This window comes from Kalmanozyma brasiliensis (assembly GCF_000497045.1).
Source record: "Kalmanozyma brasiliensis GHG001 unplaced genomic scaffold PSEUBRA_SCAF3, whole genome shotgun sequence".
NCBI lineage: Eukaryota > Fungi > Basidiomycota > Ustilaginomycetes > Ustilaginales > Kalmanozyma > Kalmanozyma brasiliensis.
This window is the reverse complement of record NW_015961970.1, coordinates 1,473,657-1,499,450: the sequence shown is the minus strand read 5'-3', so window position 1 is coordinate 1,499,450 and position 25,794 is coordinate 1,473,657. Positions and strand designations below refer to the sequence as shown.

The window sequence follows — 25,794 nt, the reverse complement described above, 5'->3', positions numbered from 1 at the left end:
GGTCGTCGAGGTGATGGGAGCTGCGGGTGAGAAAGTACAAGCTCAGCCCGGGTCACGGTGTGATGTTGCGGAAAGACCGGATGTCGAGCAGCGCTTTTGAGATAGTGGTCTCAGAGAGGATGACTCAGCTCGCAATGAGCCATCTCCGTCTTGGTCGTGAGTGGAAGGAGGAAGGAAGAGATGGAGGGATCGAGGTTCCAGAAGGTGTTGCGATGCGCGTGAGAAGCAAGCCCACGCAATTTCGCGCCTCTGCAGCTGCTCAGCTGCAACTCAGCCACTTCTTCCTCCACGAACCAAAAAGTCCAACACTTGGACCCTGACCCCCCAGAACTCAGCATGCAAGATGTCACCTTCTTCCGTCACGAAACGGCGAGCCGCTTCCTCATCATCGCTCTGCTTGAAGAGCTGCAAGCAACGTGAATGCTCAGCAGCCTTATGAGCTGTCCGAGCTGGCGATGCTCCTTGCAAGTGGGTTTTGAGAGGGCCGAAAGGCTTCCAGCCGCCGCGCCAATCTCGAATCGGATCTCCCACTTTTGGCTGAGTCAGCTCAAAACTCCTTGAGCATCGGGTGGCACGCCGCAAAAGGCCGGTGACGATTCCACTTCTCACCAGCCAGGAGGGTTCCCACGCTACGCCAGAGGCTCATCCGGAAGGCTCCATCGCAGAACAATGGCGTCGGCATGGCTTCCGATGGATGTCAGACGATGAGACTGAGGCTGTTCTGTCACGAGACTAAGCGTCAGCCCTCCATCTTCACATGGCGGCGCGACTGGCGGTCAAAGCGGTTGCAGAAGCGATTCGATCTATTATCAACGATCCTTCTATCGATGCCGGGTCCCGTGACCATGAAGACGGATGAATCCACACGAGGTCGGAAGGTTGCTACCGTGTGATCAATGCATGATCAGGAGGCTTTCAACGTCTTGCGAAGACCGGCACAGCCGAAAAGAACATCACGGGACCCTGCAGCTTGCGCTGCGGCCCGCAGCCGAATTTCCTGCGTGGCTGATCCAAATCACCGCGGCCTTGCTGGAGTGGATGAAGCTATAGAACGCCGCGAAGCAGCAAGATGCGGTTCTCGCAAAGGCAGATGAGCGTGTCTTCCAGCTGCTCTTCACCTTCGCTGCCACCGGACCGAGGAAGGCGAGCGCTACACACGCCGAGAAGTGCCCCGCTGGCACCGCCTCCTGCGTCGTTGCTATCGGAAGCTCCTAGCCGCACCACCCTCGACGCGGCGTTCTTCGTGTCTGGTGAGGAGGGCGAGTAGTAGAGGAAAAGGTTGCCGGCTCCACTCGCCGCTGCTGTGCTGCCAGAGCCTGTGACCTGAGGCGCGCTCTCGAAGGCGAGCACCACATACCGGTCCTCCTGGCCAGCTTCGCTGGTGCGTTTGTGAATGTGCACTCGTTGCGCATCCCTCTTGGACGCCAATACGAAGGCCAGCGCTGGCATCGTTGCGACGTGGTCCCAAGACGAAGCTGCAGAGGAGAAGACGGCACCGTCAAGATCATGCTTGATGACGATCAGGCCCTGTTCGTTGTGACCGGGCAGGGGTGTGGCCAAGAGGATCGTCTCTCCTTCCTTCGAGCTGTTGACAGTGGTGCCGTCCCGGGTAGGGACGCTGGAGAGGACAAAGTTGCGTCCGACATTGGCATCTTCTTCCTCGAGATTGTCCTTGAGCAGGCTAGGCTGGTCGAGAGATGCTGAGCTGAGACCTGTGCGGTCTACGCCAAAGTCGCTGCCGCGTTGAACAGAGTCCTCGTCAACCGTGTACTTCTCCATGCCTTCGAGCATGCTGATCAGCTCCGAAGGATCCATCGTCTCGGGCACATCGTCTTCGTTGTCTTCCGCTTCGTCGTCGTCATCGATCTCTTCCTCCTCATCTCCGCCTGTACCGCCGCTGACAGCATGTTCCAGAGCAGACCGTGCTTGTGCAAAGCTGAGCTGCGTCTGGCTCTGCGACGTTGCCTGCTTGCGACCTTGACCATTGGAGCGAGTGCCCGTACGGTCCGCAAAGACCTGCATCCACCGCGTACCTTCATGCCTCTTCTCCAGATGCAGCGTCAGCAAGCTCAACCCTCGGGCCCTCTCGAGCGTCCATAAGCTCCCTGTTGGATCGATCTCTGCCCACGTCGATCTCGAGACATACCGCCCTGATGCAATCAGTTTTGCTGCGTGCGTGTGATCGTCGTCGACGGCGTCGCTCGCTGAGGTTGTGCTGTTGTCTAGCTCCGTTATCTTGGCTGAAGTACTATGGGTGCTGAGAAGGTCGAGGGCCTCTTGGGTGAACGACAAGCTGAGCGCGCCGAGGGAGAAATGGGCTCTGATATGGGCCTTTGTGATCCACGAGGGAAGCGCGAAAGCGATCGTGACAGTGTCGCCGGTCTGCGCCCAGGAGAAGTGTGGAGCTCTACGTCTGCCTCTAGAAGCCGTCGTGGGCTGAGAAGCTGTCGCGGAAGCAGAGGCTAACGTGACTTGCCGTGACTGTGCTCCCACTGCAGTCGAGACGGCTCGCCTTTTGGAAGCGGTGAAGGGTGCCTCGGCCCCGAGAAGCGTCTCATGCTCGTCCAGCTTTGCTATGATGATCGGCTCCTCGCCTTGTACCGCCCAGAGCGACCTCGCATCCGGTATTGATGCTTCGGCGACACCTTCTTTTGAATCGAGCTCTACGAGCTGGACTTCGAACACCGTGGAGCTGTGCCCTGACTGCGCCCCTGTCGAGCTCCCCGCCTGAGCTTTCGCGTCTCTCTGGAAGCCGAGACCCTTCATGTCCTCCTCGGTCTGACCGACCTTCGAAGCAATTACTGGCTTGATACTCTGTAGGAACAGCCTGATCTTGCCATCGAGCACTCGACATGCTTTGATCGTGCCTTCTTGAGGGAGCTTCCAGCGCAATTCCGAGCCGCTTGTCCACCTTACCGCACCGCCATTTGCGAGCTTGACCCTTTGCAGCTCGACGAGCACCACCGTCCTCCCGCTGCATGCTAGCCACCGTGTTGGTGAGACGGACGCTAGTGAAGGCAGCGATCCAGCGAGCTCGTCTATGGCAAGGCGGTGGACAGGATGTCCAGCGACCTTGTCTGCTTGCGGATCGTAAGCAAGCGCTATGACGAAGCCGTTTGCATCAATGTACGCCGCGAATGGCTCGTCAGCGCTCCTCCGGCCCGTAGCGGGGACAATGACTTGATGCAGCGCTCGCTCCTTGGTCTGCTTGTAGCCTAGACCGGTGAACGAGAGGCTGCCATCTCGTGTAGATTTTCCATCTTGTCGTGACTTGTAGAGCTCAGCGAGAGAGGGTGGTCGACTGGGCAAGGCGTAAGACACCGTGCCGGAGGAGGAAGAGTCATCTTGAACCAGCTTGTACGCCTCAAAGTTGGGGCTGAGCTTCTTCTGACCCACGACGAATGAGAGGTTTGCCTGGTCTATGCGGCTGCGCGTTGAAGACGACGGATCCGACGGCAGTGGAAGCCGGTGCGCTTGTGAGTACGCCATCCTCAAGCATTGCTGTCCTGCTGAGGCTGCGTTGTGCTTCGTATGGGGCCCAGGTGTTGGTCGGGAAGAACAACACGTCAAGAAGAAAGCTCGAAGACAGAAAAAATCAATGCGCCTCCACAGCAGCACCTTTTCAACATCACCGCCTTCACGCATCTCCATCATACTAGGGAGATGAGGAGTTCAACACAACCTTCTCTCTTCACATACACACGATCGACGACACGATAACATAGGCTCAGCACATAAGCAGTCTCGATGCTGTCGAGTCAGTTACTTCTGGGAGGGATGATTTGCAAGGGTATATTGCTTTTCAAACGGGAACAGATGAGAGCTAGGCAGCCAAGACGGCTATCGAGCTACATACATGATGGGTCGTAAGAGAGTCAAGAAAGCAACTCTTTACTTGGTAGCGCTCTGGACGGTGCCCTTGGCCTGGGCAGCAGCGTCGCTGAGCGCCTGGGAGGCCTGCTGGCCGGCGTTCTGGGCGTTCTTCTGCGCCTGACCGGCGGTCTGGGAGGCCGAGTCGAGAGCCTGGTGAGCCTGCTTGCTGGCCTCGTCGGCGACGTTGTTGCCTGACTTGGTCTGACCGGTGGCGATGATGTGCGAGACCTGGTCGATGACGGCAGCGGCGGTGCCACGGGCCTGGTTGACCAGTCCCTGGTCCTGAGAAGGCTTGATGTACTGGTTGGCCGACTCGAGGGTGTGCGAGGCAAGGTCACGGGCCTGGTTGGTCAAGCCGATGAGGGTCTGCTTAGCCTCCTCAGCAGCCTGCTCGCCATCCTTGGCGGCAGAGTCGGTCTGCTTGGAAGCCTCCTTCGAGGCGTCGTCAGCAGCAGCCTTGGTCTGGTCAGCAGCGTTCTGGGCGTGCTTCTTGCCCTGGCCGAGGAGCGAGCCAGCAGTCTCCTGGACGTAGGCGATGGTGTTGGAAGCAAGGTCGGTGACCTCCTTAAGGAGCGAGTCACCCTGCTTCTGAGCCTCGTTGGCGATCTCGCCGGCCTTGTTCTGAGCGTCCTTGCCAGCCTGCTGGGCCTTGTTCGAGGCGTCGTTGGCGAGGTTCTGGGCGTCCTTGGAAACGTTGTTCGACGACATTTTGATTTGTGTTAGTGTTCTTGGGTGTTTGGGGGAGGATGGATGTGCTGTAATGATGTGTGTTGTTCGTGGTAGAGGAAGAAGATGTGAAGAGCTGCGCAATCGATATATGTACTCTTCGAACGTCTCGTGGCGGCCGCGAAGATTAGGCTTCCTCGCTTGCAGCCAAGCGCACTTTCAGCTTACCACGGCAGGCCGCCCTGCTCAGTGGTGCGGACTGCGAAACTTTCAGACAGGAGGCCGGCCACGTTCGGCGAGAGTCTCTCTCTTGGAGACAAGCATTCACAGTCACGGTCGCAGCTTCGACTTGTCGGCTGAGCCAGAGCGTGTATCAAGGTGGAGAAGCCCTGTCTGTCCGTGCGCTTATGCAGTCCACAGGCTGCGCACGCGCTCTGGCTCATTTTCGAAGATTCGCGCTCTGATATGACGCAATGACGCGTGTGATTCACACTGCGTCTGCACCGCCCAGATTTTCACAGGCTGCCGGCTCATCGGACACCACGTCAATGGCCCCACAGGACACGCCATAGCACATCGATACCGAGCGTGGCGCTTTCAACGTTCAGCATGGCGGCCCTCAGCCGTCCCGAAGATTTCCTCGGCGTTCAGCAATGTTACGCCACGCGGAGCCAGCCGCCGCTGCCCAAAGACGCTGTAAAACTTCTAAATTTGGATCCAAGCTCCCGTTTTGACGTCGGCCAAACTTGGCAGCTCTTCTCACATGCAAGATTGCCGCGTACCAAAGATGCATCTGCAACATTGCGATGTTCAACAGGATGCTTCTAGGTTCTTTGAGTTGTGCCGTGGCTGTGACGAGCTCGTTTTCGGTGTTTGGCACTCTGACAAGCTGACAGTTGACGTCGAGGACGTCGGTGCTCAATTTTTCTGTCAACGCGTTGCTGCCGCCTGTGAAAGGAGAACAGAGACTTCTTCGCTGCTGTTCCTGGTCCTTCGTCAGCGGATGTACCACAGTGATACAGGGGGTCCGCGGCATTTCAGTGTATTCTGCAGGCTCAACTCGATCGGCGCCGGACAGCACCCTACGGCATTCCAGGTGATCGGCGTGCTGCAGACAGCATTGAATTCGACAGGTCAGCCCTGAGCTTGTACCATTGAGCGCAGTGTTACAAGATCTACTGAAGCAGCGCAAGATCTTTCTCGTTGGCGCCTACGCCGAGCACCTTGCACGCCAGCTCGAAGAGCTTCTCCTGACCCTCGCTCCACTCCTGGCCCGGGTTTCGGAAGCTCGCCTTCATCAGCTTGCTCAGACCCTCCCGCAGCGTCTTGAGTGCCACGAGCGTCTTCGGATCCGCACTGGCGATTCGGATCCTCTGCCTGTCGATGTAGAGGCTGTTCGAGGCCAGTCGGAACTCCCCGTCACCGCACAGCATGTACACCGCTTTGTCGTCCATCAGTCCCGTCTCCCATGCATACAGCTTCTTGCTCTGCATCATCGTGTAGTACAGCATGTAGCTGCTCGAGCTGCGCACCAGTTCCGACATCTTGGCTTTGAAGTTGACCGACGACGGGTGGATCGAGGTCGGCTGATTGTTGCCAATCGTCTTGAGCTGGTACGTCTTGCCGTCGATCTGCAGTAGCTTCGGGTAAAGACCAGCGGCGAGGGTAGCGTGGACCATGGCAATGCTCGATGAGTTTGCGTCCAGATGGGCTGGGAGCGTCATGAAGCGTGGCTTGGAGAAGTTGGCTGAGCCGCCACTGCGGTATCGCAGTTTGTTGAGCTCCTGCCTGAAGGCATCGTCGACTGAGACAAAGCCGGCGTCGATCAGGTACGAAAAGTATTGCTGACGAAGCTCTTCGATCTGCAGCAGGTTCTGAACGCTCAGGAAGCTGCGGTTGCAGAAGGTACGGTGGTGGTTTTGCGCCGTGGAGCGTCGGAACCCATTGAACGCGTTGGCGATCGTGAGGAAATCCGAGTCGCCCAGCTTGAAGCTCTGCTTGGCTCGATCCGCTTCCAGCTCCTTCCCGAACGGCGTCATGAACGGCGACTTCGAGTTGAGCGCTGCTGCGATGGTCAACGCCGGGTCGAGACACTTGAACAAGGTGGCGACGAGCAAGAACTTGCCCATGTGCACATCGAGCGGCATCTTTGACAGATGTCTACCGAGGTGCGTGATCTCTTCTGTCGATGTGAGGGCCTTGACCTCGACGAGCGCTGCGATGGCACGCTGCACATTGGCAGGGCTTGGTGGGTCGAGTGCTTGCGACAGCGCGTTCTCGATCGAATCGCCGATCTTGATTTTCATGATCTTGAGCTTGAGCGCAAGGTCCTGCAGGGACAGACGGAGCATTTCCGGCAGCGGATGCTCGTCCAGATACGAGTCGTGTCGGTACTTGGTGAATAGATGGAAGCAGATGCCTTCCTGCACACGACCGGCACGACCGCGACGCTGCTTGGCGTTGCTCCGCGCGATGAAGCATTCCACGAGGCGTGAGATCTGTCGCTTCTCATCGTAGCGCATCTCTCGATGCTTGCCCGAATCAATGACGCAGGTGATGTCGGGGATCGTGATACCGGTCTCGGCGATATTGGTGGCAATGACGATTTTGCGCACACCGCGAGGCGGTACATTGAAGACCGCGCCTTGATTCTCGGATGAAATAGTCGAATGCAGTGGGAACAGCTGGAAGCCAGCTCCGCCAAACGTGGGATGGTCCACAAGCATGTCGTGGCAATTACGAATCTCGGCCAGACCAGGCATGAAGATCAGCGTCGCTGCGCTGTACGGCTCGAGGTCCTTCTCGTTACAGACGCGCTCGAGGATCTTGATGATGAGATCGTGGTTGATGACGTACTCGTTCATCCTGCCTAGAGTGTCGATCGTCTTGCTGCGATAGGCTTTGCCGAGACTGCCCGTGCTGGGGCCTTGACCGTCAGGATCATCGTCGTCATCGTCAAGCAGAGCGGCGTCGTCCTCCTCTTCCGTAGGAGCTTGTGCCAGAAGCTGCAGCTTGCTCTTGTTGCCAGGTGCATTCTGCTTGCGAGCGTTGTTGTCACCGTTGCGATACCCTCGCTTCGGTCTGAACGCGTACGGCGAGTCGTCTTCGATGATGTAGTTGCTCATCTCGACGGCGTCCTCGAGGTAGTGCACGTTGACGGGGAACGTGCGACCAGGAACAGCGATGGTGGGACATCCGCCGCAGTACTTGCTGATGCGTTCGGCATCGACGGTGGCCGACATGAGGATGACCTTGAGGTCCTTGCGATGTGCGATGAGCGTTTTGAGAATGATGAGCAGGAAGTCAGATTCGATGGAGCGCTCGTGCACTTCATCAATGATGACGTGCGTGATCTCATTAAACGCCGTGCCTTCAAGCATGCGGAGTACGATACCCGTGGTTGCGTAGACCAAGCGTGCGTTCTTGCCGACGTTGCTCTCGAGACGGATGGCGTAGCCGACCAGGCTGTCGTTGCCGCCAACGCTCTTGCGAGGCTCGCCAAGCTCCTCGCTGACACGCTCGGCGAGCGAGATGGCAGAGATACGCCTCGGCTCGGTGACGTAGATCTTGCAGTTGCGGCCTTGCGACATGCATTGCTCGAGGATGTAGGCGGGCACCTGTGTCGACTTACCGCATCCAGTCTCACCGCTAAGAACGAAGATCTGATTGTTCTCGACCAGGTCGAGGATCTCCTGGCGGTGGTTTGCGATAGGAAGGCTCTGTCGTCCCGGGAGCATCTTTTGGTAAAGTGGGGATGCCACTCGATCGGTGAAATACTCGGCGATTTCCTTGGCCCTAGCTTCGGAGGGCTGAGGCGCAGATGCGACCGAGAGCTCGCCAAGTTCGGTCTGCTGTGCCGCTGCTGAGCCACTTGCAGGTGCGATCTTGCCTTTGGCCTTCTTTGCTGCGGCTAACTCTTCCATCTTGACTCGAATGACATCTCGTACACGCTGGAAGCGGGTACGGCTCTTGCGATCGCGCTCGTCCTTTTGCAGGCCGGTGAGCTCTTCCCACCATTCTCGATAGCCTGGAGGCAAGGCACGCTGGACGGCCTTGTCGCGATCGATGCAGAAGAGAGCGACGGTGGCGATGAAGTCATCCGCTTGAAGCTGCGTGGAGCAACCGACATTTGTGAGAGTGTACTCGTCGATGTACGTGGGGGCACCGGCGGTAATGGGATTCTTGTTGGGTACCACCTTGCCTCCATTCCAGCGAATGGTGAGCTTGCTGCGATGTACTCGTCCGCCGGAGGCAATGACGGAGAATTTGTAGGTCGAATACGCATCGGCACGCTTGAGAGCATCCGAAAGCATGACGCGAGGGGTCTTACCTCCGCCACCGCTCTTGGCTCGTGCGGGCAAGTTGCGCATGGTGATGACGGCGCCCGTCTCGACATCCTTGTCCTCGACCGGACCCTCGTTGAGGAGATCGCCGAAGAAGCCGCCTTCGTCGTCGGAGTCAACGTCGGGTTTCTTGTCGTGTCCATTGACCTCTGCCGGAGCTCCTGCCTCGTCCTCCGTCTTCTGAGCATCGCTCACGTTCGCGGCAGGCAAAGCCTTGTTGTCCGGCCCGGCGTCTGAAGAGCTTGCTGCTGTCGGAGCAGGAGTGTCGATGCCGGCTGCCGCATCAATCTCGCGTCGCCGTTGCTGACGCTTCTTCTCTTCCTCTTCCTCGGCTGCTTTGAGCTGGTTCTCAATCTCTTCGCGCTGACGGAGTACCTGGCGGAAACCATCGGTCGCTGTCTTCTGGTCAAAGTAGGCGCCACGCTCACATTCGCGCATGAAGTCCTTAGTCCGGCCAAGGACGCGCTCGAGCCTGGCATCCTCTTGCTTCATGTGCGACTCGCCCTCTTTGCCGAGCTCCTTCTTCCATTTTGACTTTTCTTGGTCGATGCGAATCTGCATGGCGCGCAGGATCGACCACGTCGCTGTTGGCTTTTCGAGCGTGTCGATCTGCTTAGACTCGAGGTCGTCACTCAGTTGGAGGATGAGGCGGGAGCATGCTTTCTGAAGTGCTTGCACCTTTCCGGGATCGCTTTTCGCCTTTGCTGCCGTAGTAGCATTCACGGATGCCGAGCTGGCGGCCGTCTTGAGGGCACTCTCTGGGGGAGCCGCGCCTGGGACATGTCTCCCGTTCAGGCCATGATCGGTGCGAGCGAAGTCGGTCTTGCCTAGCAACTCAGCGCGATTGAACTCGTAGCCCTCGTATATTGGTGGTCTACTCTCGTCGTAGTCATCATCGTCATCGTCGTCGCCGTCCTCCTTGTCCCCGGCGGTACCATTCAGAGGAGGGAAGGCGTTCTTGGTTGCCTCTTTTCCGCGGCGCTTCTTGGCAGCTTTGCCTTCTCCGGCTCGAACAGCATCTTCGAGTGACTCCTCATCGAGTGCGAGGTAGAGATAAGACAGGCAGTCTTCCACATCGGGTGACGGGGACTGCAAGAGTGCGTCCTCGATTTGTGATGATGAGAAGCCGAGCTTGAGGAGGATCCGGTAGGTCGTCAACGCTCTTGCCATGATCTTGTCTTCCGACTCGGCGTACGCTGATGAAGACGAAGCTGAAGCAGAAGCTGACGTTGACGATCCGGGCTGGTTGACGGAGAGCTTGTGAAGGTCCTTTGTCAAGGTGGCCATGGCGAGTGAGGTATGCGATGAGCCGATGCTGACCGGCGTTACGCTGCCAGAGACCGCTGTGCTGCCCGAAACGGTCGTGGCGGGTGTGGCAGAAGAAGGTGTTGCATCTGTCTTGTCGGTCAGCGGAGCGGTGGTGTTGGTCGTGGTGGTGGCACTCGACTGTTTGTTGAGCTCGGCAGCTACCTCCAGCACTTGATCGCGCAACTCGGGCTCCATCTCAAAGTTGGGGAGGGTCTTTGCGAATCTGCGGTCATATTCGATGGCCTTGTGCTGCCTTGAGACTTCCTTCTCGACTCTGTCTTGCAGCTTGTCCACGAGGTTTTGCAGTGCTTGCTCTTCCTCCTTCTCCGGGTCAAAGTGGTCATTTCTACCTTTGCCATCGGCAGATATCGATTTGGAGGCCGACAGATTGTCTGCGAGGCTCTCGTTGTTGATCTTGTCGTAGTCGACAGCTGCTGCGGAGGAAGCGTTAGTGGTGCTTGAAGCAGGCTTTTTGGCCGGTGCTGCTGCAGCCGGCGGTGGGTCCTGGACCTTCTTTGGAGTGGAGGTGGTGGCATAGCCGCGCTGGACGGTGCCCTTAAGCGTGGGCCTCTTCTTGCCCATCTTGATGCTCGCCGACAAAGGGACTCGAGGAACGCTGTGTGATGGAAGTGATGGGAGCAACAGCAGCAAGGTCACACGAACAGGCCACCACCTTGTTTGCATGCACGAGCAGGAAAGCTGAGTTGCAGCCGTGTAAGCTCACAGCTTTCTTCTTGAAACGTCACAGAAATTTTGGCACAGCAGCTCCACTTTCGCATTTCCGAAACATGTTACATCGATGCGGCGCGTGCCACTTTGAGCCGACATCCGAGTCGATTTAGCTTTCTTCTCGCAGCATGGCTCGAGCAAGCTGCGCCCAACCGCGTCCTTCAAGGGTCCCTCCATCTTCTTGTTCTTCCCATCACATCAGCTTTCTTCTAGTCATTGACGCTGGGCGGTCTGGTCAACATTACCATGGCGTCCACATCACCACCGCCAGAGGACGGCGCTACCAAGTCCAAGGACCAGCCATCTCAACCCCCGGTCCTTGCCATCGTCAGGTCGAACGCTTCCAACCTCCCACGCAATCTGCCAGTCAAGAGGTACGATGGCGACCCGCTCGGACGCGTCGACGTTCAACATGCTCTTCTCTGCTGGCTCTTCTCCGACACACGAAGGGTCTTCACCAACCCGAGGCCCGGCGATCCATCTCAACCGTCAGCGAGCGGCTCTGTTGCTGCGAGTCCGAACGCCGTGCCTGCACCCGTCTTTCCTTTCGGCATGTCAGCGGGCTGTATCAGGCGCTGCGGAGAAACTCAAGAGGAGTACGAAGAGTGGAAGCAGAGGAGAGATCGCTACATGCGGTGGAAGAAGCGAATCGCTCGCAAGGAGAAGCTCGAGCGCAAGGCTGCCGCTGCGGCTGCCGGCTCCTCGGAAGATGCCGCCAACGCGAACGAGGAGAGGGACGAGCTAGCTGAAGGCAACAACGAGGACGGAACTGCTACAGCCCAAGCCGAGGAAGAAGAGGAGGACGACGAGGATCTTGGCGACGAAGGCGAGCCACTGGACGAAGACGAATATCCGAAAGCTGGCGCGGCCAAGCTCACCTTCAAAGAGCTCTACATCGAGTCGCTTCTCAACAGCGGCAAGTGCACAAAGTCGATGCGCGACAAGATCCTTGCTGACGAAGAGTACGCGGAAGACTTCGCTAAAGTCTGTCTCCTGGTCAACGTCGGCCGCATCAACACCACGCTCGCCTTCTACCCGGAGATGAAGACGGTATTGCGCTCGTACCACCCTATCCCCTCTTTGCAGAACAATGAAAACACCAGACGCAACATGCAAGATGCGCCTCGCATGAAGTCGCTTCTCAAAGGCGTTCTCATCGACACCGAGCGACCTGCTCCCCCTACCGCAGGACCATCAGCAGGTCAGCCGATCAAGGCTCAGAAGCCCAACGCGCTCAGCGAAGAGGCGCCTTCTGACTTCCGAGAGGTCATCAAGCGCTATCGTGCAGGCACCGTGCCGCCGACTAGTATCGTAACACTCATCTTCCTACTCTCGCTTCACGCCACCGAGGTCACCGATATGCACTTACCGATCCCTCACGACTCGCATTCGATCTTCTATCCGCACGCGGACCATCCTCTGCCCTCGCAGCAACGTGCGAACGCCTTCATGTGGATTCTCTACCACTATCTCGAAGGTCCTGCTACGAGACCTCCTGGCGAGCTACCAAACCCCTTCGACGATGAGACGTCTCTCAACGCCGTCAAGGAGGCCGCAGCAGCCTATGCCGCTCTCACGGATGAGGAAAAGAAGAAGCGTGTCAATGCGCCCTGGAAAGGCCTCGACAACCCCGAATGGCAGAAGTGGAAGCAGGCGCAAGAAAGTGGCGCCGCAGACACTGTCGCAAAGCGAGGCTCAAGCGAGGACCTCAAGAAGGAGACCGACACCGACGGCGACGTGTCCATGGAGGACAGCGCCGCCGCCGTCAAACAGGACACCAAGGAGCCGCCTCACTACCTCCACCGTCTGCTCATGCCTACACTCCAGACGATCTCACCCGAAGATGCGGCCCTCGAAAACGCCGATACGGAAGAAGAACTCCGATGGGGCAAGCAGATGCAAGCCGAACGGGCCGCCTTCCTTGCCAAATTCCAAGAAGAGGATGCTGCGAAGAACGCGACCTCGACTGGCTCTCCTGCGCCCTCCACCGGCACTGCGGGTGGCAAAGGTCGACGACCCGTGCCTAACACCGACCGTGGTTCTCCCTCGGAAGCCGACGCGTCACGGGCGAAACGACGTCACCCTGGCACCGCGGCAGGCGACATCTCCAAACGCTCCCGCATGGCCAGTCCGATCGACTTTGACGACTCCTCCTCGTCCTCTTCTTCGGATTCACCACTTGCACTTCCCGCCTCCACGCGCAACCCCCTGACAACCGACCCGTACACCAATCCATCCATCGCCATCTCCGACCGCATTCGTCGGCCGCTGTGGGAGCTAGACCTCTCCATCCCTCGCGCACCGCAGCAGTCGCTAGCGCAGATCGCCTGGGCCCGCATCTTGGAGCGCGCCCAACGCGGAGTGGGAGACGCATGCTACGAGAGCGACGAAGACGAGTTTGCCGAAGCCGAGGCGCTCGAGCCGGAGAGGAGCAGGGCTGAGGTATGCCGTATTTTGACCGGGTTGCAGGGTGTTGTGCGACACGAGGTGTTTGAGAGGGACAATCATGCGGTGCGGGTCAAGTATGGGGCGTATGAGGAGGGGTATGGTGGGGAGAGGAGGGAGTCTGGGGATGCGTATCGGAGGGGAAGCGGGGAGAGGAGTAGGGTGGAGCTGTATGAGAGCAGTACGCCGGTTGCTGGCAGGACGGGTGGGGTGTACGACCAGGAGGAGAGGGGGAGGGGTGAGGATGTGGATGATCTCGAGGAGGCGCTGCTGGGCGGAGACGAGTCGAGGAGGCAGAGCGTGGGCGGTAGGAACGGGTACACCCCTGTGCGCGCTTGAGAGCGTTGCGAGGCCGTCGAACGCAAAGGGTTCTCCTCACGTCACAGTCGGTCTTGGTCATGCTGTGTGGATGATGCTTCGTGTCAATGCGATGAGATAATACAACTACAAATGAGGATGTCGACTGTTGAGAGACAGATGCGGGGAATTGGATCACTTGGAAGCGGACGCCTTCTTGTTCTTCTTCTGCTTCTTCGTGGGTGAACTTGATGCGCTGTCGGTCTGCTTTGCCGCTGTGGGTGTCGCAGGAGCTGTCTTGGGTGTCTTTGGCTTGTCGTATCCTTCGAAAGGATCCATGGCGGGTCGCTTCTTCTTATTCGCCGATGTTGGGGTCGCTGTCGCCTTCTCTGGGCTCTTTTCCTCTGTCGCTGCTTTGGCCTCCGTCTCCTTTGCAGCCGCCTTCTTGGGCGTCTCCTCGTCGAACTTTGTATGCTTTCCTCCCGCTGGCGACCCATCACCCGCGAGAGCCGCCCGGATGAACCTTCCCGCCGCACTCTTATCCACCCTGGTCTTACTATCCTCCTTCTGTCCCTCCTGAACCCCCTTGATCTTGCCAAAGTACCCCTTAACCCGTTCGAGCTCCATCATCACGGGATGTCCTGTGGGATCCACACCTTTGACCTTGAGCAGAATCCATACGAGGTCCATGAGTACGTAAGCGACGGACACCTGCATGCGCGCTGCGTCGAGACGGCCGTGCAGTTCATCTTCCCCGTCTTTGGCTGCGCTATTGGCCTGCAGCGCCGCATTGAGCGCCTCGTAGTTCTGCGCGAGCAACGGCGCAAGGGTGCTGTTGAGTTCGGTGAACGCCCCCGATAGCGCCGAAAGCGTCGGTAGTGGGCTCTGACGTAACGACGACATCTTTCTCTGAGCAGTGTGGTGTTGAATGCTTTGTGAGGTGCAGAACAAAGGAATGGGAACGGTTGTTGAAGAAGAAGGTTTTCGCGCAGGGAAAACCTTAAGGTTACTGTACCTACGAGAGTGGGGAGTTCCGTCTGCCGAGAGAGGAAAGAAGGTTTCGGGCGAAAAGGGAGGAAAAAGGAAATCCGCGGAAACCCCGACCGACCTGCAGCCGAGAGCTGTCACACCCTAATCAAAGAGCGCACCGCCGAATATGGTTACCTTTGTTCTAAAGGTCCCCACAGTTGAGCGTCACGCTTTGTTCCCTCCGTTTCGGATGAGCGCAGCAAGGGAACGAGGCGCACGTTCAACGAAGGCAACGTGCTACCGCAAAGTTGAAAGAAGAGAACAACGGATGATTGCTCGGAACTTGGGCAGAAAAGCAGCCAAGGCGCCCACTCTTCATGTTTACACGTGCCTTGCGCAGGTCAGGTTCCCCCTTTGTTCTTCGTTGGTAGTTTTTACTGGCACCTTCGAGAGAAAGAGAGCAAGGGAATCAATAAGCACCGCCACAGGAGTCGGCAAGCTGCTCAATCTTCGAAGCGATAAGATTGCGACTGCGCAAAGTTCGTGCGTGCCATTTAAAGCCCCCCTCTGTCCAGTTGATGGCAGCCATCCCTTGCACCACGACAGTTCCATCGCATCATGTCCTCCCTTACGTACAACGACATTCTCGACTCTCTCAAGGAGATTGAACAAGACTTCCTCCTTGAACGAAAGCCCTATTCCGAGATCCTCGAGACTCTTTCGGAGGTCAATACGGCCGCGGCTTCCATCGACAAAGACGGCGATCACGATCCCGAAGTGGTGAACGAGGTGCGTCAGGTCGCTCACCGAATTTCAATCCTGGCCTCGACCCTCGCCAATCTCGAAGCTGCCAGCCAAGAAGTCAGCGAAAACTTGCGAAGAGAAGTGGCTGAAGTGCTCCGACGCGAGGACTAGGTTCAAGTGCACAATCGCGTTTCTCCTAACACTTCCGTCATATCATATGCAGAAGCACTTCCTCGCAGCTCTTGATCACTCTTTTCCCTTCCGAGAAGAACGAACGCACTGATAGCGACCACAAACGGTTCTGCTGTCAGCGTCCCAAAAGTTCTGGTTCCTCAAAATCCTTTCAGTGTCATTCAACTAAACCTCTGGTTCATCAACACACGCCGCCGCTCGGGCTGATCTCACATCCGCCAAAAGTACTCGAGCAACGATATCTCACGCATGAAGCAACTCGTTCACCCCAAGATTCTCACTTCGAGCCCCTCCACTCATTCCGCGACAGTCACTTCCGCTTTCGACGACTTTCCTCGCGACAACCTTGGTCCCCCTCTCACTGCAGCAGACAACAAAAAAATTGAAGACGACTGGACAGGCATGATCAACTGGCTTACTTACGGTGTCAAAGACAAGGTCGTCGACTGGCTCTACGATCTCGTTGCTGCGCACAAAGAGCCGAACAGGTCTGGTCAGCCGCCTACAGTTTTCACTGCTGCCATCTGCTCCCCTGCCCGCAAGCCTTTCACCGCGACACAGCGCAATTCAAAAGCGGCCATCCCCCAGGCAAAGATGACGCTTCGAGTCGACAACACTTTCAAAATACCATGCTTCGGATCGACACCGGAGCTCAGCATGTGCTCGACCGCAGACACGAGCTTCAACTCTCTCGGCAGCAACCTCTCGATGCCGCACTTCGACCCCTTCCCTCATACAGACGATCTTCTACGAAGCCCGACTGTCAACGCTCAGGCGGGCAGAAAAGTCAAAGCGTTGCCCGAGCGCGCTCAGCTACCGACTCTTCCCGAATCACTCTACACGAACGATCCAGGGACTTCTTCGGCCACTGGCACGCGCTTCCTCATGCCTGACGAGGCTGGACCTCGTTCAGTGCACCCGCAGGTCATCAACGCTCAGGCCACTTTCTGCGTCCCGACTCAGCCCAAGCAATCCGCCTGCCCTCCCTTCGACGTGCTCGGACCGGCTCCGGTGCCATCGTCTTGACTTAGTCTTTTTAGCTACAATGTCTCTCTGCTGCGTTTCGCTGAGCGAAATCGGCCCTTTTGTACTCTCACTGCTTTGTTTGTCGTGGCAATTTACACCACTCTTGTAACTTCTGACTCAGTTTGTGGGCTGCGATTGTGCTGCGCGTGAGGAATGACCGAACAAAGGGAAGCGGCCGAGTGACTGACCAACGCGCCATTGAGCTCGGACCCCATTTCAGATGCCAAGCCGGACGTGCAGGCAGAGAGCTCTTCCGCGCGGCCCAGACTCGGAAGACAAAGGGAAGTAGGAAAAGTGCAGAGATGAGCGAGGTGGGCGCAAGAAACCCTTTGATTTCCCACAAAAAGAGACGAACAGGGAAGGGGAAATCCATCGTGGATTTGAGCCTCATCCTTCTTTCCTCTCTTCCAACTCCCTCCAACTCGCCTTCTTTCGTTCCGACGACAACAACTCGTGATTCTGCGTCAGACTCGCGATGGCGACTATCAATCGCCTCAGGAGGGTGCTGGAAACGGCCGCGCAGATCACGGATCTTTTCTCGGTCTCATCCGTTCCTCCTGTGGAGGGTTGTACCGGAGTCCAATTCGTCCGATTGGACGTCGTCATTCCACATCGTGACCGCCTCGTCGCAGACTTGACCGAGCTTCAGATCGGACCATCCGAGCAGGCAGACATCATCGTCAACTTCGAAGAAAGACTTTCAAGCATACATCAGCACTACGATCAAGCCCTCAAAGATGCTCTCAGGGAGCTATTTGTGAGGGGAAACCTCGACGAGGCTTTCGAGACGCGCTTCCGCAAGTCTCTTTCAGAGCTATTCTACGCCAATGCTCAAAGCGCTTGGAAGAGGTTTCTCGCAGAACTTAAGGGGGTTCAGTTGTCAAAGTGTCATGCCGTCGAAGAGGTCCACACTTCACAGCTGCACAGTGAAGCAGTTGCTAAATCTGGCCGAGGACACCACTCCGACGCGATTCGCATTTTAGAGCAAGCCTTCGCTCACACGCCCAACATCACGCAGGCCGAGAAATATCGACTCGCCGAGGTGACCGGACTCAAGCCAAAGCAAGTGACCATCTGGGTGAGTGCCAATCTGTTCTGCAACGCGCTTTGGGCCTCGACTCGGTGTCGACGCATCGAAGAGTCATGGCGATGACGCGATTTCATGACAAGATGTGACACGCACAAAGGGGTTGCCTCCCTTCGGTGCATTTCCGTCACAAATGATACTCAATGCCATTTTATTCTGAGCCACTGCCCTAGCCGGAAGCCGCTTCAACATGCTTGCGGTTATCGAGGCTGATCACTGACCGTCTTCCTCTGCTTCATACTTCTCCGATCCTGACAGTTCCAGAATCGTCGCAATCGAAAAGGGAGGAAGCCAAGCAGTTGTGAGCTCCAGATCAATCCATCATCCGAGCTCTCACCTGTCAAGCTGGCTTCAACTCCTCCCGCCTCACCGACACGAGACTTCACCCTGTCCGAGAGGAAACGCAAATCGTATGGCGCGCTCGGCCGATCTGGTCACGACGACACGGAGCTGAGATCCGACACGCCCTCATCCCAAATCAAGAAGCCTCGTCTGCCGAGCGCATCCCCAGGCTCGAGCGACGCCGCTGCCACATCTGACGAGTATCACAATGCCTTCATTCCGTGGAGCAGTCCCTCTTCGCGATCCACCAGCTCATCGTCTGCATCCAGTGGCGCCAGCGACTGCTTCGACACACCGACCAAGTCACACAACATATTCAGGTACGTCAACCCCCGTCGATACGATGGCACGGCGAAAGCGGTCATGCCCGACTTGACGCTTTCGACCCAGCAGCTATTCGTACAACAGGGTGTGGCGCAGGGTCAAAGGTCTCCCTTCGCCGGCGACAACCAGAACTCCTTCGAGGTCAAAGCAGCGGGAATGTGCTTCAGCAGCCTTCAGATTCCGGACGTCCTTGAGGATGATAGTCTGATGCGAAGCATTCAAGAGGCGCTCGCAACGCACACTTCCGATCAAGGTTTTAGACGAGAAGTGTCATCGAGCTCGTGGGGCACGCAACCGACGACGGATGACGATGAATGGGTCGATGAGGAAGACTTCGCCGCGTCGCCTGCTGGTCGTCAAAGCACGCATGTCGATGGACCGTTGACAGCGCAGGCACCTTCTTCGCAGGCTTCGTCCCAGAACGTGCATTTTGCTGTTTCGTCTAGCCCGTCTGTGGTCTCGTCCCAGCAAGGCCAGGTCATGGGCTCTCACGCCGCAGCTGACTCCCGAGCCAGCGCTACAAACACACACGATGTCTTCGCCTACCCAGCTGACACGAACGACCAGTTCTTCGGCCTCGCCCAGCTCTTTGACCCCGCTGCTTCCACTCATATCCCGTCGTCCAGCCCCATCGCGCTTCATCAGCAGCAGGACCCTCCCGTCACCTCTTTCGCTCTGCACGGCGCGAACACGGACACGCCTAACTTCAACGTGGACATCGAGATGAGCGACATCCAGGAATTCCTCGACACCGACATCCTCGCGTCCTCCTTGCCTAGCTCTCAGCAGTCCAGCCAGGGCGCCAGTACTTTTGCGTCAGACCATGCCAGCGCCATGCAAGGGGCAAACACTGGCGAGGCGCAATTCTGGATGAACTTCGACCTCTCTTCTCAAGCTTTCATGCAGGTTTGATCGGCGTCTGGCTACGCCGTCCCTGTACATCCCATTATACTTCTTCCTCGTCTCTATACCAGGCCATGCTCACATCCGCATCGCTTTCTATGCTCAAATTTGTCCCGTTTGTCGCCGCTTCGTATCTCGCTATGTTTCGTCTTCTCTGTTCTCAATCTCAACGCTTTGTCCACACCATCTCACACTGCCCGCCGTTTGTAGACTGTCTAGATTGTGAATGTGATTGAGTGCGGGATGCAAGGTGTGACAGCTCTACATGAGCGGCTCTTTCGCCGCCTCTCCGTTCGCGGCGCCTTCTTCGCTCTTCTGCTCGACGCCCTTCGCCCACTTCTCCCGCTTCTCGTCTCTCGCCTTCCTCTCCTCCTCCAGCGTCGCTTCCGACTTGAACGCGTTGGCGAGCGGGAAGACTGCTCTCGCCTTCTCGTCGAACTCAGCGACACTTGATGCGTCCAGCTTGGCCAGCAGGGCCCGCGCTTCGACGGTCGTTTTGAGCGCGACGTTCTTGGCCCGCGGCCCAGTAAAAGCCTCGACAGTGGCGGGAAGGTTGAGCAGCAGCCCCACCGCCTCGTCCTTCCGATCGAGCGCCAGAGCCGCTTTTGCGTTGCCCAGCATGCCCTTCGGCGTCGAAGCTGCCGACCTCTGCAGCGCCTCCGCGAAGAATGTCGCAACGGGCTTGTCGGCGGGGATCACCTGCCCCAGAGCAGCCGAGATGACACTCCCAATAGGCTTCGGTGCAGCCTTGAGATCCGGCAACCTCGTCTTCAACCTCACGACCTCCTCCGTCACCTCCCCGCCCAGCTTGTGCAGCGCCACCACCGCCCGTGTCGCCAACAACCAGTTCTTCTGTCGGATGGCCACTTCGAATGTCGCCTCCCACGTTTCTGTGCGGTCTGCGGCGTTAGCCTGGAGGAAGCGCAACCACTTTTCCGCTGCCTTCAGCGGTCCGTTCTCTAGGGTGGTCTTGAAAATCTCCAGTCCCTGGGGATCGAGATCCGGCTTGGGCCCTTCGTCCTCCACAGCGTCCCCATTGGCAGCCGCCTCCTCCGCCTTCTTCTTCTTCTCTGCTGCCTCACTCTCCGCTTTCGCCAACCGCTTGGCTTCTGCCTGCCTCTGTTTCTTCAGCAGCTTCTTCTTCTCGCTCTCGCTCAACCCAGCCAACGCCGGATCCTCCTCCTCCTCCTTCGCCACGAACGGTGCGGTACTCGGCTCGTCGTGCAACTTGGTGTAGATAGCCACCGCCGCCTTTGCCGCTCGAACGTAGGCCGGATGCGACCGCAACCCATCCTCGAACCGCACCATCCCAACATAGCTGCGGAGAGTCATCTTCCTCATGCAGTACGAGTGGAAGTCCAATTGATCGTCCCAGAATTCTTGGAAGACCTTTTGGAGCTGCTCGACGCGTTTCAGCGCCATGGCCCAGTTCGACGTGCGCAGGTGGGCCTCTGCTTCCTCCACGAGGTACCACAGGGCTTGCATCTCGTTCAGATCGTACGTGGGTGATGGCGCGTCTGGCTTGGTGAAGAGCCCTACGATGCGTTCTGCTTCAACTGTGTCGTTGGAGCGCAGCAGGTATTTGGCCGATTTGCTGTTCAGGAAGCGGTCTTGGCCGTCGAGGAGGCGGGCATCGGACATGGCCGAGGAGGCGGAGAGGGTGTCGCCCGCTCGTTTGAGGATTCGTGCGCGAACCATGTGCAGCTCCGGCAGGGTGGACGAGTGCGAGATGGCCGAGTCGATGTAGTGCAGCGCCTTTTCGGAGGAGCCTGTGAGCGAGTAGTGCTGAGAGAGGTAGTAGAGCGACCAGAGGTAGGATGTGGGTGGGTCGGTGCCGTCGGTCGGTGCGGAGGTGGCGGGTGCCCATTCTAGACGGAGGGTTTCGACAATTTCTTCCAGCGCGGCGAGCTTGGCGGCGTCGGAATAGAGACTTTTGAGATCGGAGAAGAGCGAGGGGACGCCTTTGATGAGTGCAGACTTGGCGTAGGCGGTAGCCTGGGTCTTGAAGTCGTCGCCTGTGGTGTGAATGAGCGCGAGACGCTTGGCAGCAGTCGATTTGGGGTGGTCCGCTTGCAAACCTTTGAAGATCTCAACTGCCTTGCTGTCGGTCGACGAGCCCTCTGTGATGCCGAGCAGACTCAGCAGGCCGGCAAAGTATCGCTTGTTTTCCGGGTTCGACTTGATCAGCTGTCTCCAGATTGCTTCCGCCTCGTCCTTCTTGCCCAGCCCGGCGAGACATCTTGCTTGCGCCTCCTGCTTGCCGCGCAGGTCCACGATCCGCTCGTTACCGTTCTCGATCTCATCTAGCGCATCCTGAAACCTCGACTGCTCCTCCAAGATGCTCGCGTGGTAGAGCAACACCTCGCTGTGCTCGTAGTTGCGATCCGGGATGTCGCGCATCACGTTCTCGTACCCCTCGAGCACCCTCACCGCTGCATCCAACGACCCTGCCAAATGGTGCGCGACGGCCAGGCCGATCCAGTTCATCCTGAGATGCGGTTGCATGCGCAACAGCGTCAGCCTGTTCTCCACCATCGGCGGGTAGTTCCGCAACTGCAGCTGCAAGAACGCCGACTCTCTGAGCAAGTTCACATTCCCCCCACCTTCAATCCTCAGTGCTTGAGTGTAGCACTTTATCGCCTCCTCAAAATTCCGATCCTGTCGATGCAATATGCCCAGCGCGTGCCAGCAGATGAATGAGGTGAGGTCGAGGCGGACACCTCGTTTCGCCAGCTCGATGCCCTCCTCGCGCCGGTTGGTCGAGCCGAGCAGAAGACCCTTCATGGCCACCGTCTCGCCATGGTCCGGGAACTTCTTGAGGATGGTGTCGGCGGTCTTGAGGCCGAGCTTGTACTTTTTGGTCTCGTATTCCTGGATGAGCCGCTGGAAGAGCGTGCGCTCCTTGGTGGGGAGCGCGGCACGCTTCGGCGGCATGGCGGACGGGCGTGTGGTGGGTCGGACCGGGTGTCGAGGGGTCAGAGCTCGGCGGTCAAACGCGTGCCGTGGGCTTCCTTTCTGCTGGGGTGTCGAGCTGCGAGTCGGAGCGAATGTGCTTGAAGAAGCAAATGGTGTATGATGTGAAGAGGTAAGATTGACACAAGAAGAAAAGGCGGCCGTTTATCCGTGCATCTTGGCTTCCCCTTGGCAAGGATCTTCTTGCCGATTTTCGGTCCTAAGAAGAAATCAGATTTCGAGGCAGCAGAGCGCAGTGTCGAGTGGTGATCGCCCTTGCTTGCCCTTCGCCGAGTCGGATCCTTCGCACCGCTGATCAATGTGAGGTCGTCGCGGCCCACAATTTTGTCCGAAAAACCTACCTCCACGCGGGATAGACGGGGCTGCAGCTCCCAGCTCATCAACTTTGCCGAGCCCCAATCCGGTGGCTTGCTCCTCACCACCAACACCACCTCCCACTCATCGCGCTTCCTCTCAAACATCGCTGACTACGGCTCGAGGGGCGCCGAACACATCTCCCCTGATAGGCACGTATTCAAGATAGGCGACCACAACCCGGCTGCAGCTGTGCAAGCTGCTACGCCGTCGTCCTATCCGCAGTACAACGATCCTCCTGCAACCGTTCTGCAGGCTTCGACCAACGCTGGTGGCAGGAGCAAGCAGAGGCATCACATTGCTGATCCGGTAGCTTCGGGCGCAGCATCTTACGCACACTCGAGCTCCCTACCCGCCGGACCGACTCGACGAACAGCAGCAGCAGCCTCGCACACCAAGAACGTCTTTTCCATCTCAACACAGCGCTGGGCGAAGCGGCTAGCAGACATGGCGTCTCCCTATCCCTCCACAGCCAATGGCGACGGTCCCCGTGTAGATGCGCCACGCGAAGTGTCCATCGGCGTCGGCACGGTCTATGACCAAACTGCCTTTTCTTCAAATGGCTACACCCGACCAGACGACTCGCACCCCCCTCTCCGATCGCACTACTTTCTCTCGCGCAATGAGATCCTGAAAGGCGTAGCGAACCGCTTCGTTCACTCGTCCGCCTATCTCTACTTCTACGCCTCCATGGCCCTCGCTTCGCTCCTCACAGTGATCATCAGTCTCACATCCGACTGTCCCGGATCGCTGTTCTACGGTCTCGAGCTAGCGATCAACCTCCTACTCATCGCTGAAGTAGGCATCCGCCTCGTAGCTTTCGGCAAGCAATTCTGGAAGTCCACATACAACGTGGTCGACCTCTTCCTCGTCCTGCTATGCGCGGTGACGTTGCTGGTCATCTTTTTTCATCATGAATGCTCGCCCTTCCGCCGACCCTCGGAGGACGGCGAACCGGGGAGATCGGGGAAAGGAGAGGAGCTGTTGGATTCCATCCTGCTGATCGGGAGGAACGTCGTTCAGGCGCTTAGGCTGGTCTCGATCGTAAGGAGGTCAGGAAGCAACGTCACGAGCAGACCGAGCAGAATTGAGATTGGGAACAGACCATACTCGCTAGATCTGGATCTCGAGGATGAAGGTGCGATGGCAAGGGACAGGATCAGGATAGGTGAGGAGGAGAGGGCGCCCCTCTTCGATGCGGAGGAGGATGAGCTTTGAATCGACAACGGATCAATTTCAATCGTAAAACGAAGGCATTCAGTAGCAACATGTGTGACCGTGCCGTGTGCGTTAACCACTCTGGCTGTCTCCCATATCGCTCGCATTCAGCGTCATCACATTAGGCACATCAATGTTCGTTACAAGTGAGCTGAGATTGTATTACAAGGGTTCAGTCTAAGACTTCTCAACCGGATAGTGGTTGTGCGCATACCCCGTTCCACCCGAAACACTCTCGTACCCAGGCGGGGCGGGTCCACTGTGATCCTCGTCAAAGTGGCTTTCCGAACCGTACTGTCGCTGGAGGGCGGATCCGCTGGCCTCGCCTGCCGACGGATAGGTCTGGTGCTGCTGAGCGGACGAGGTGTGTTGTTCGTGCAGAGGTTCGTGCGCATGCGAGGAGGAGGCGAGGCCGAAGCCGTCATCCACCGTCCCTTGGCGTCGCTCTGGCAGACCGGTTGTGCCGCCGTAGACGATCTCCCGTGGTTCCGAGTCATGGGGGATGGACGGCATCATGCGTGAACCGCCGGCCGAAGAACCCACAAACCCAGAACCAGCACCACCAAATGTAGCACCCGAGTACTCGGCAGGATGACCATACTCGTTGGTCGCCTGACGACGCCCTGCTGGCTGGCTGTAGTGGCTGCTGCCAGTGGCAGACGGAATAAGGTTACCATACACATCGTACTGCGGCTGTTGCTGCGAGGCATACTGGTTGTGGTCCGGCATGGGCGGTGGCGACGAAACTTGAGGATAGGGTCGTGGTGCTGGTGTGAGCGAGTCTTCGCGGAACGGCTGAGGTCCGACACCGGGGATGTAGGTCGAATCGCTCTGACTGGGCGACATGGTGTTTTGACGGATGTTGCTGACATTGTGCGCTCCGTGACCGGCCGTGTTGTTGAGCATGGGCGATGCGGTGGAGAAGTCTTCGGCGTGGCTACCCTGTGCTTGCCTCCTGCCGTAGCCCTGACCGACACCGTTGATGACGGACCCACCTGCGACGGCACCGGCACCAACAGCGCCGGCACGAGCAATGTTGCTGTTGGTCGAGTAGGCCAGGCCTGGCTGATGCTGACTGGCTCCGTTCGCATAGGCACCTTCGTCGTAGTCGTTCTTCAGCGGCACCGTGTGTTCGGTTTCGTACTCGGCGAACTTGGGCAGATCGCTGCGTTGGGTGTTCCTGTCGAGCGTGGCCTGCCTGCGCTTCCTGTCTGCTTCCGCGTCGAGCGCCTCCATGCGCATCTGCTGGCCGTAGTCATCTCGTTGCTTAGCGGGTCGCGATCCATAGGCCTCGTCGACGTGCGAATCCTTGACGCGGTTGCGCCTCCTCCTGCCGCAGATGCCGCAAGTGAATGCGCAGCCTGCAAGGAACATGAGGATCCACGCTGCCAGCGTCATCCAGATGGCCATGCCGAGGGAAGCAGAAGCGCCTTGAATCGAGTTGATGCGCTGCCGGGCGACGATGAAGAGGGCCAGGTCGAGGCCGAAAGCGACGGCGGAGATGAGAGCGCCGATACCCGTTACGAAGCTGCCGAAGCAGTTGGTGGAGAACTCGCGACAGTGCGAGATCAGGCCAAGTAGACAGGCAACGACTGCAAAGCCGAGTGCGATGGGATGAAGAATGAGCGTGTAGGTCAGACCCTTGATGACAGCAGAGGTGTACCTGCTGCCGACGACCTGGATACCGAGAAGCTGGTTGGGGTCGAACGAGTAGCCGAGAGCGGGATCGCTGCAGGTGCCGCCAAGGCAGTAGCCCAGCGCACCGAAGCGAGCGCTTTGACCGGCTTGAGGACCATTGCCGCCGATGGTTGCTTCCAAGAAGTAGATGGATTTGATGATGGGGGTCGAGATGGTGACGAGGCCGAGCAGAATCGCAGCTACGAACGTCAGGAGCGTTCCTGGGGTAGCCGGGCGAATCATGACGGCGGCGATGACGACCTCGACTCCGAGGTGAGTCTATTCGGAATGCCGATCCCGGAGCGGATGCAGCGAGATGGTCTG

The 25,794-nt window shown here is 58.0% G+C and overlaps 11 protein-coding genes across 11 annotated transcripts; 5 read left to right on the top strand and 6 right to left on the bottom strand.

Moving 5' to 3' along the window:
• Positions 1 to 1,044: 1,044 nt before the first annotated feature.
• PSEUBRA_004417 (HSP20-like chaperone) lies at positions 1,045 to 3,489 on the bottom strand (the record flags this gene model as incomplete). Its single annotated transcript, XM_016437969.2, has 1 exon — positions 1,045 to 3,489. One exon carries the CDS (start codon positions 3,487 to 3,489, stop codon positions 1,045 to 1,047), a length of 2,445 nt encoding a protein of 814 aa, XP_016291500.2.
• Positions 3,490 to 3,891: 402 nt separating this feature from the next.
• Positions 3,892 to 4,581, bottom strand: PSEUBRA_004416 (uncharacterized protein; the record flags this gene model as incomplete). Its single annotated transcript, XM_016437960.1, has 1 exon — positions 3,892 to 4,581. The coding sequence occupies one exon, from the start codon at positions 4,579 to 4,581 to the stop codon at positions 3,892 to 3,894; it is 690 nt and encodes a 229-aa protein (XP_016291499.1).
• A 1,133-nt stretch (positions 4,582 to 5,714) lies between these two features.
• Positions 5,715 to 10,772, bottom strand: PSEUBRA_004415 (Helicase, C-terminal; the record flags this gene model as incomplete). The annotated part of the gene is made up of 1 exon (XM_016437957.1): positions 5,715 to 10,772. One exon carries the CDS (start codon positions 10,770 to 10,772, stop codon positions 5,715 to 5,717), a length of 5,058 nt encoding a protein of 1,685 aa, XP_016291498.1.
• A 393-nt stretch (positions 10,773 to 11,165) lies between these two features.
• Positions 11,166 to 13,703, top strand: PSEUBRA_004414 (uncharacterized protein; the record flags this gene model as incomplete). Its single annotated transcript, XM_016437941.1, has 1 exon — positions 11,166 to 13,703. One exon carries the CDS (start codon positions 11,166 to 11,168, stop codon positions 13,701 to 13,703), a length of 2,538 nt encoding a protein of 845 aa, XP_016291497.1.
• Positions 13,704 to 13,856: 153 nt separating this feature from the next.
• PSEUBRA_004413 (Sas10/Utp3/C1D) lies at positions 13,857 to 14,564 on the bottom strand (the record flags this gene model as incomplete). The annotated part of the gene is made up of 1 exon (XM_016437925.1): positions 13,857 to 14,564. The coding sequence occupies one exon, from the start codon at positions 14,562 to 14,564 to the stop codon at positions 13,857 to 13,859; it is 708 nt and encodes a 235-aa protein (XP_016291496.1).
• A 684-nt stretch (positions 14,565 to 15,248) lies between these two features.
• PSEUBRA_004412 (uncharacterized protein) lies at positions 15,249 to 15,545 on the top strand (the record flags this gene model as incomplete). The annotated part of the gene is made up of 1 exon (XM_059465299.1): positions 15,249 to 15,545. The coding sequence occupies one exon, from the start codon at positions 15,249 to 15,251 to the stop codon at positions 15,543 to 15,545; it is 297 nt and encodes a 98-aa protein (XP_059321518.1).
• Positions 15,546 to 15,815: 270 nt separating this feature from the next.
• Positions 15,816 to 16,592, top strand: PSEUBRA_004411 (Ustilago B locus mating-type; the record flags this gene model as incomplete). Its single annotated transcript, XM_059465298.1, has 1 exon — positions 15,816 to 16,592. The coding sequence occupies one exon, from the start codon at positions 15,816 to 15,818 to the stop codon at positions 16,590 to 16,592; it is 777 nt and encodes a 258-aa protein (XP_059321517.1).
• Positions 16,593 to 17,067: 475 nt separating this feature from the next.
• PSEUBRA_004410 (Homeobox domain protein) lies at positions 17,068 to 19,257 on the top strand (the record flags this gene model as incomplete). The annotated part of the gene is made up of 2 exons (XM_016437955.1): positions 17,068 to 17,670; positions 17,938 to 19,257. The coding sequence occupies 2 exons, from the start codon at positions 17,068 to 17,070 to the stop codon at positions 19,255 to 19,257; spliced, it is 1,923 nt and encodes a 640-aa protein (XP_016291495.1).
• A 252-nt stretch (positions 19,258 to 19,509) lies between these two features.
• Positions 19,510 to 22,182, bottom strand: PSEUBRA_004409 (Tetratricopeptide TPR2; the record flags this gene model as incomplete). Its single annotated transcript, XM_016437929.1, has 1 exon — positions 19,510 to 22,182. One exon carries the CDS (start codon positions 22,180 to 22,182, stop codon positions 19,510 to 19,512), a length of 2,673 nt encoding a protein of 890 aa, XP_016291494.1.
• Positions 22,183 to 22,313: 131 nt separating this feature from the next.
• On the top strand, positions 22,314 to 23,793 carry PSEUBRA_004408 (Ion transport domain protein; the record flags this gene model as incomplete). The annotated part of the gene is made up of 2 exons (XM_016437948.2): positions 22,314 to 22,333; positions 22,590 to 23,793. 2 exons carry the CDS (start codon positions 22,314 to 22,316, stop codon positions 23,791 to 23,793), a joined length of 1,224 nt encoding a protein of 407 aa, XP_016291493.2.
• A 177-nt stretch (positions 23,794 to 23,970) lies between these two features.
• Positions 23,971 to 25,713, bottom strand: PSEUBRA_004407 (Actin cortical patch SUR7/pH-response regulator PalI; the record flags this gene model as incomplete). Its single annotated transcript, XM_016437928.1, has 1 exon — positions 23,971 to 25,713. The coding sequence occupies one exon, from the start codon at positions 25,711 to 25,713 to the stop codon at positions 23,971 to 23,973; it is 1,743 nt and encodes a 580-aa protein (XP_016291492.1).
• Between the last annotated feature and the right edge of the window lie 81 nt (positions 25,714 to 25,794).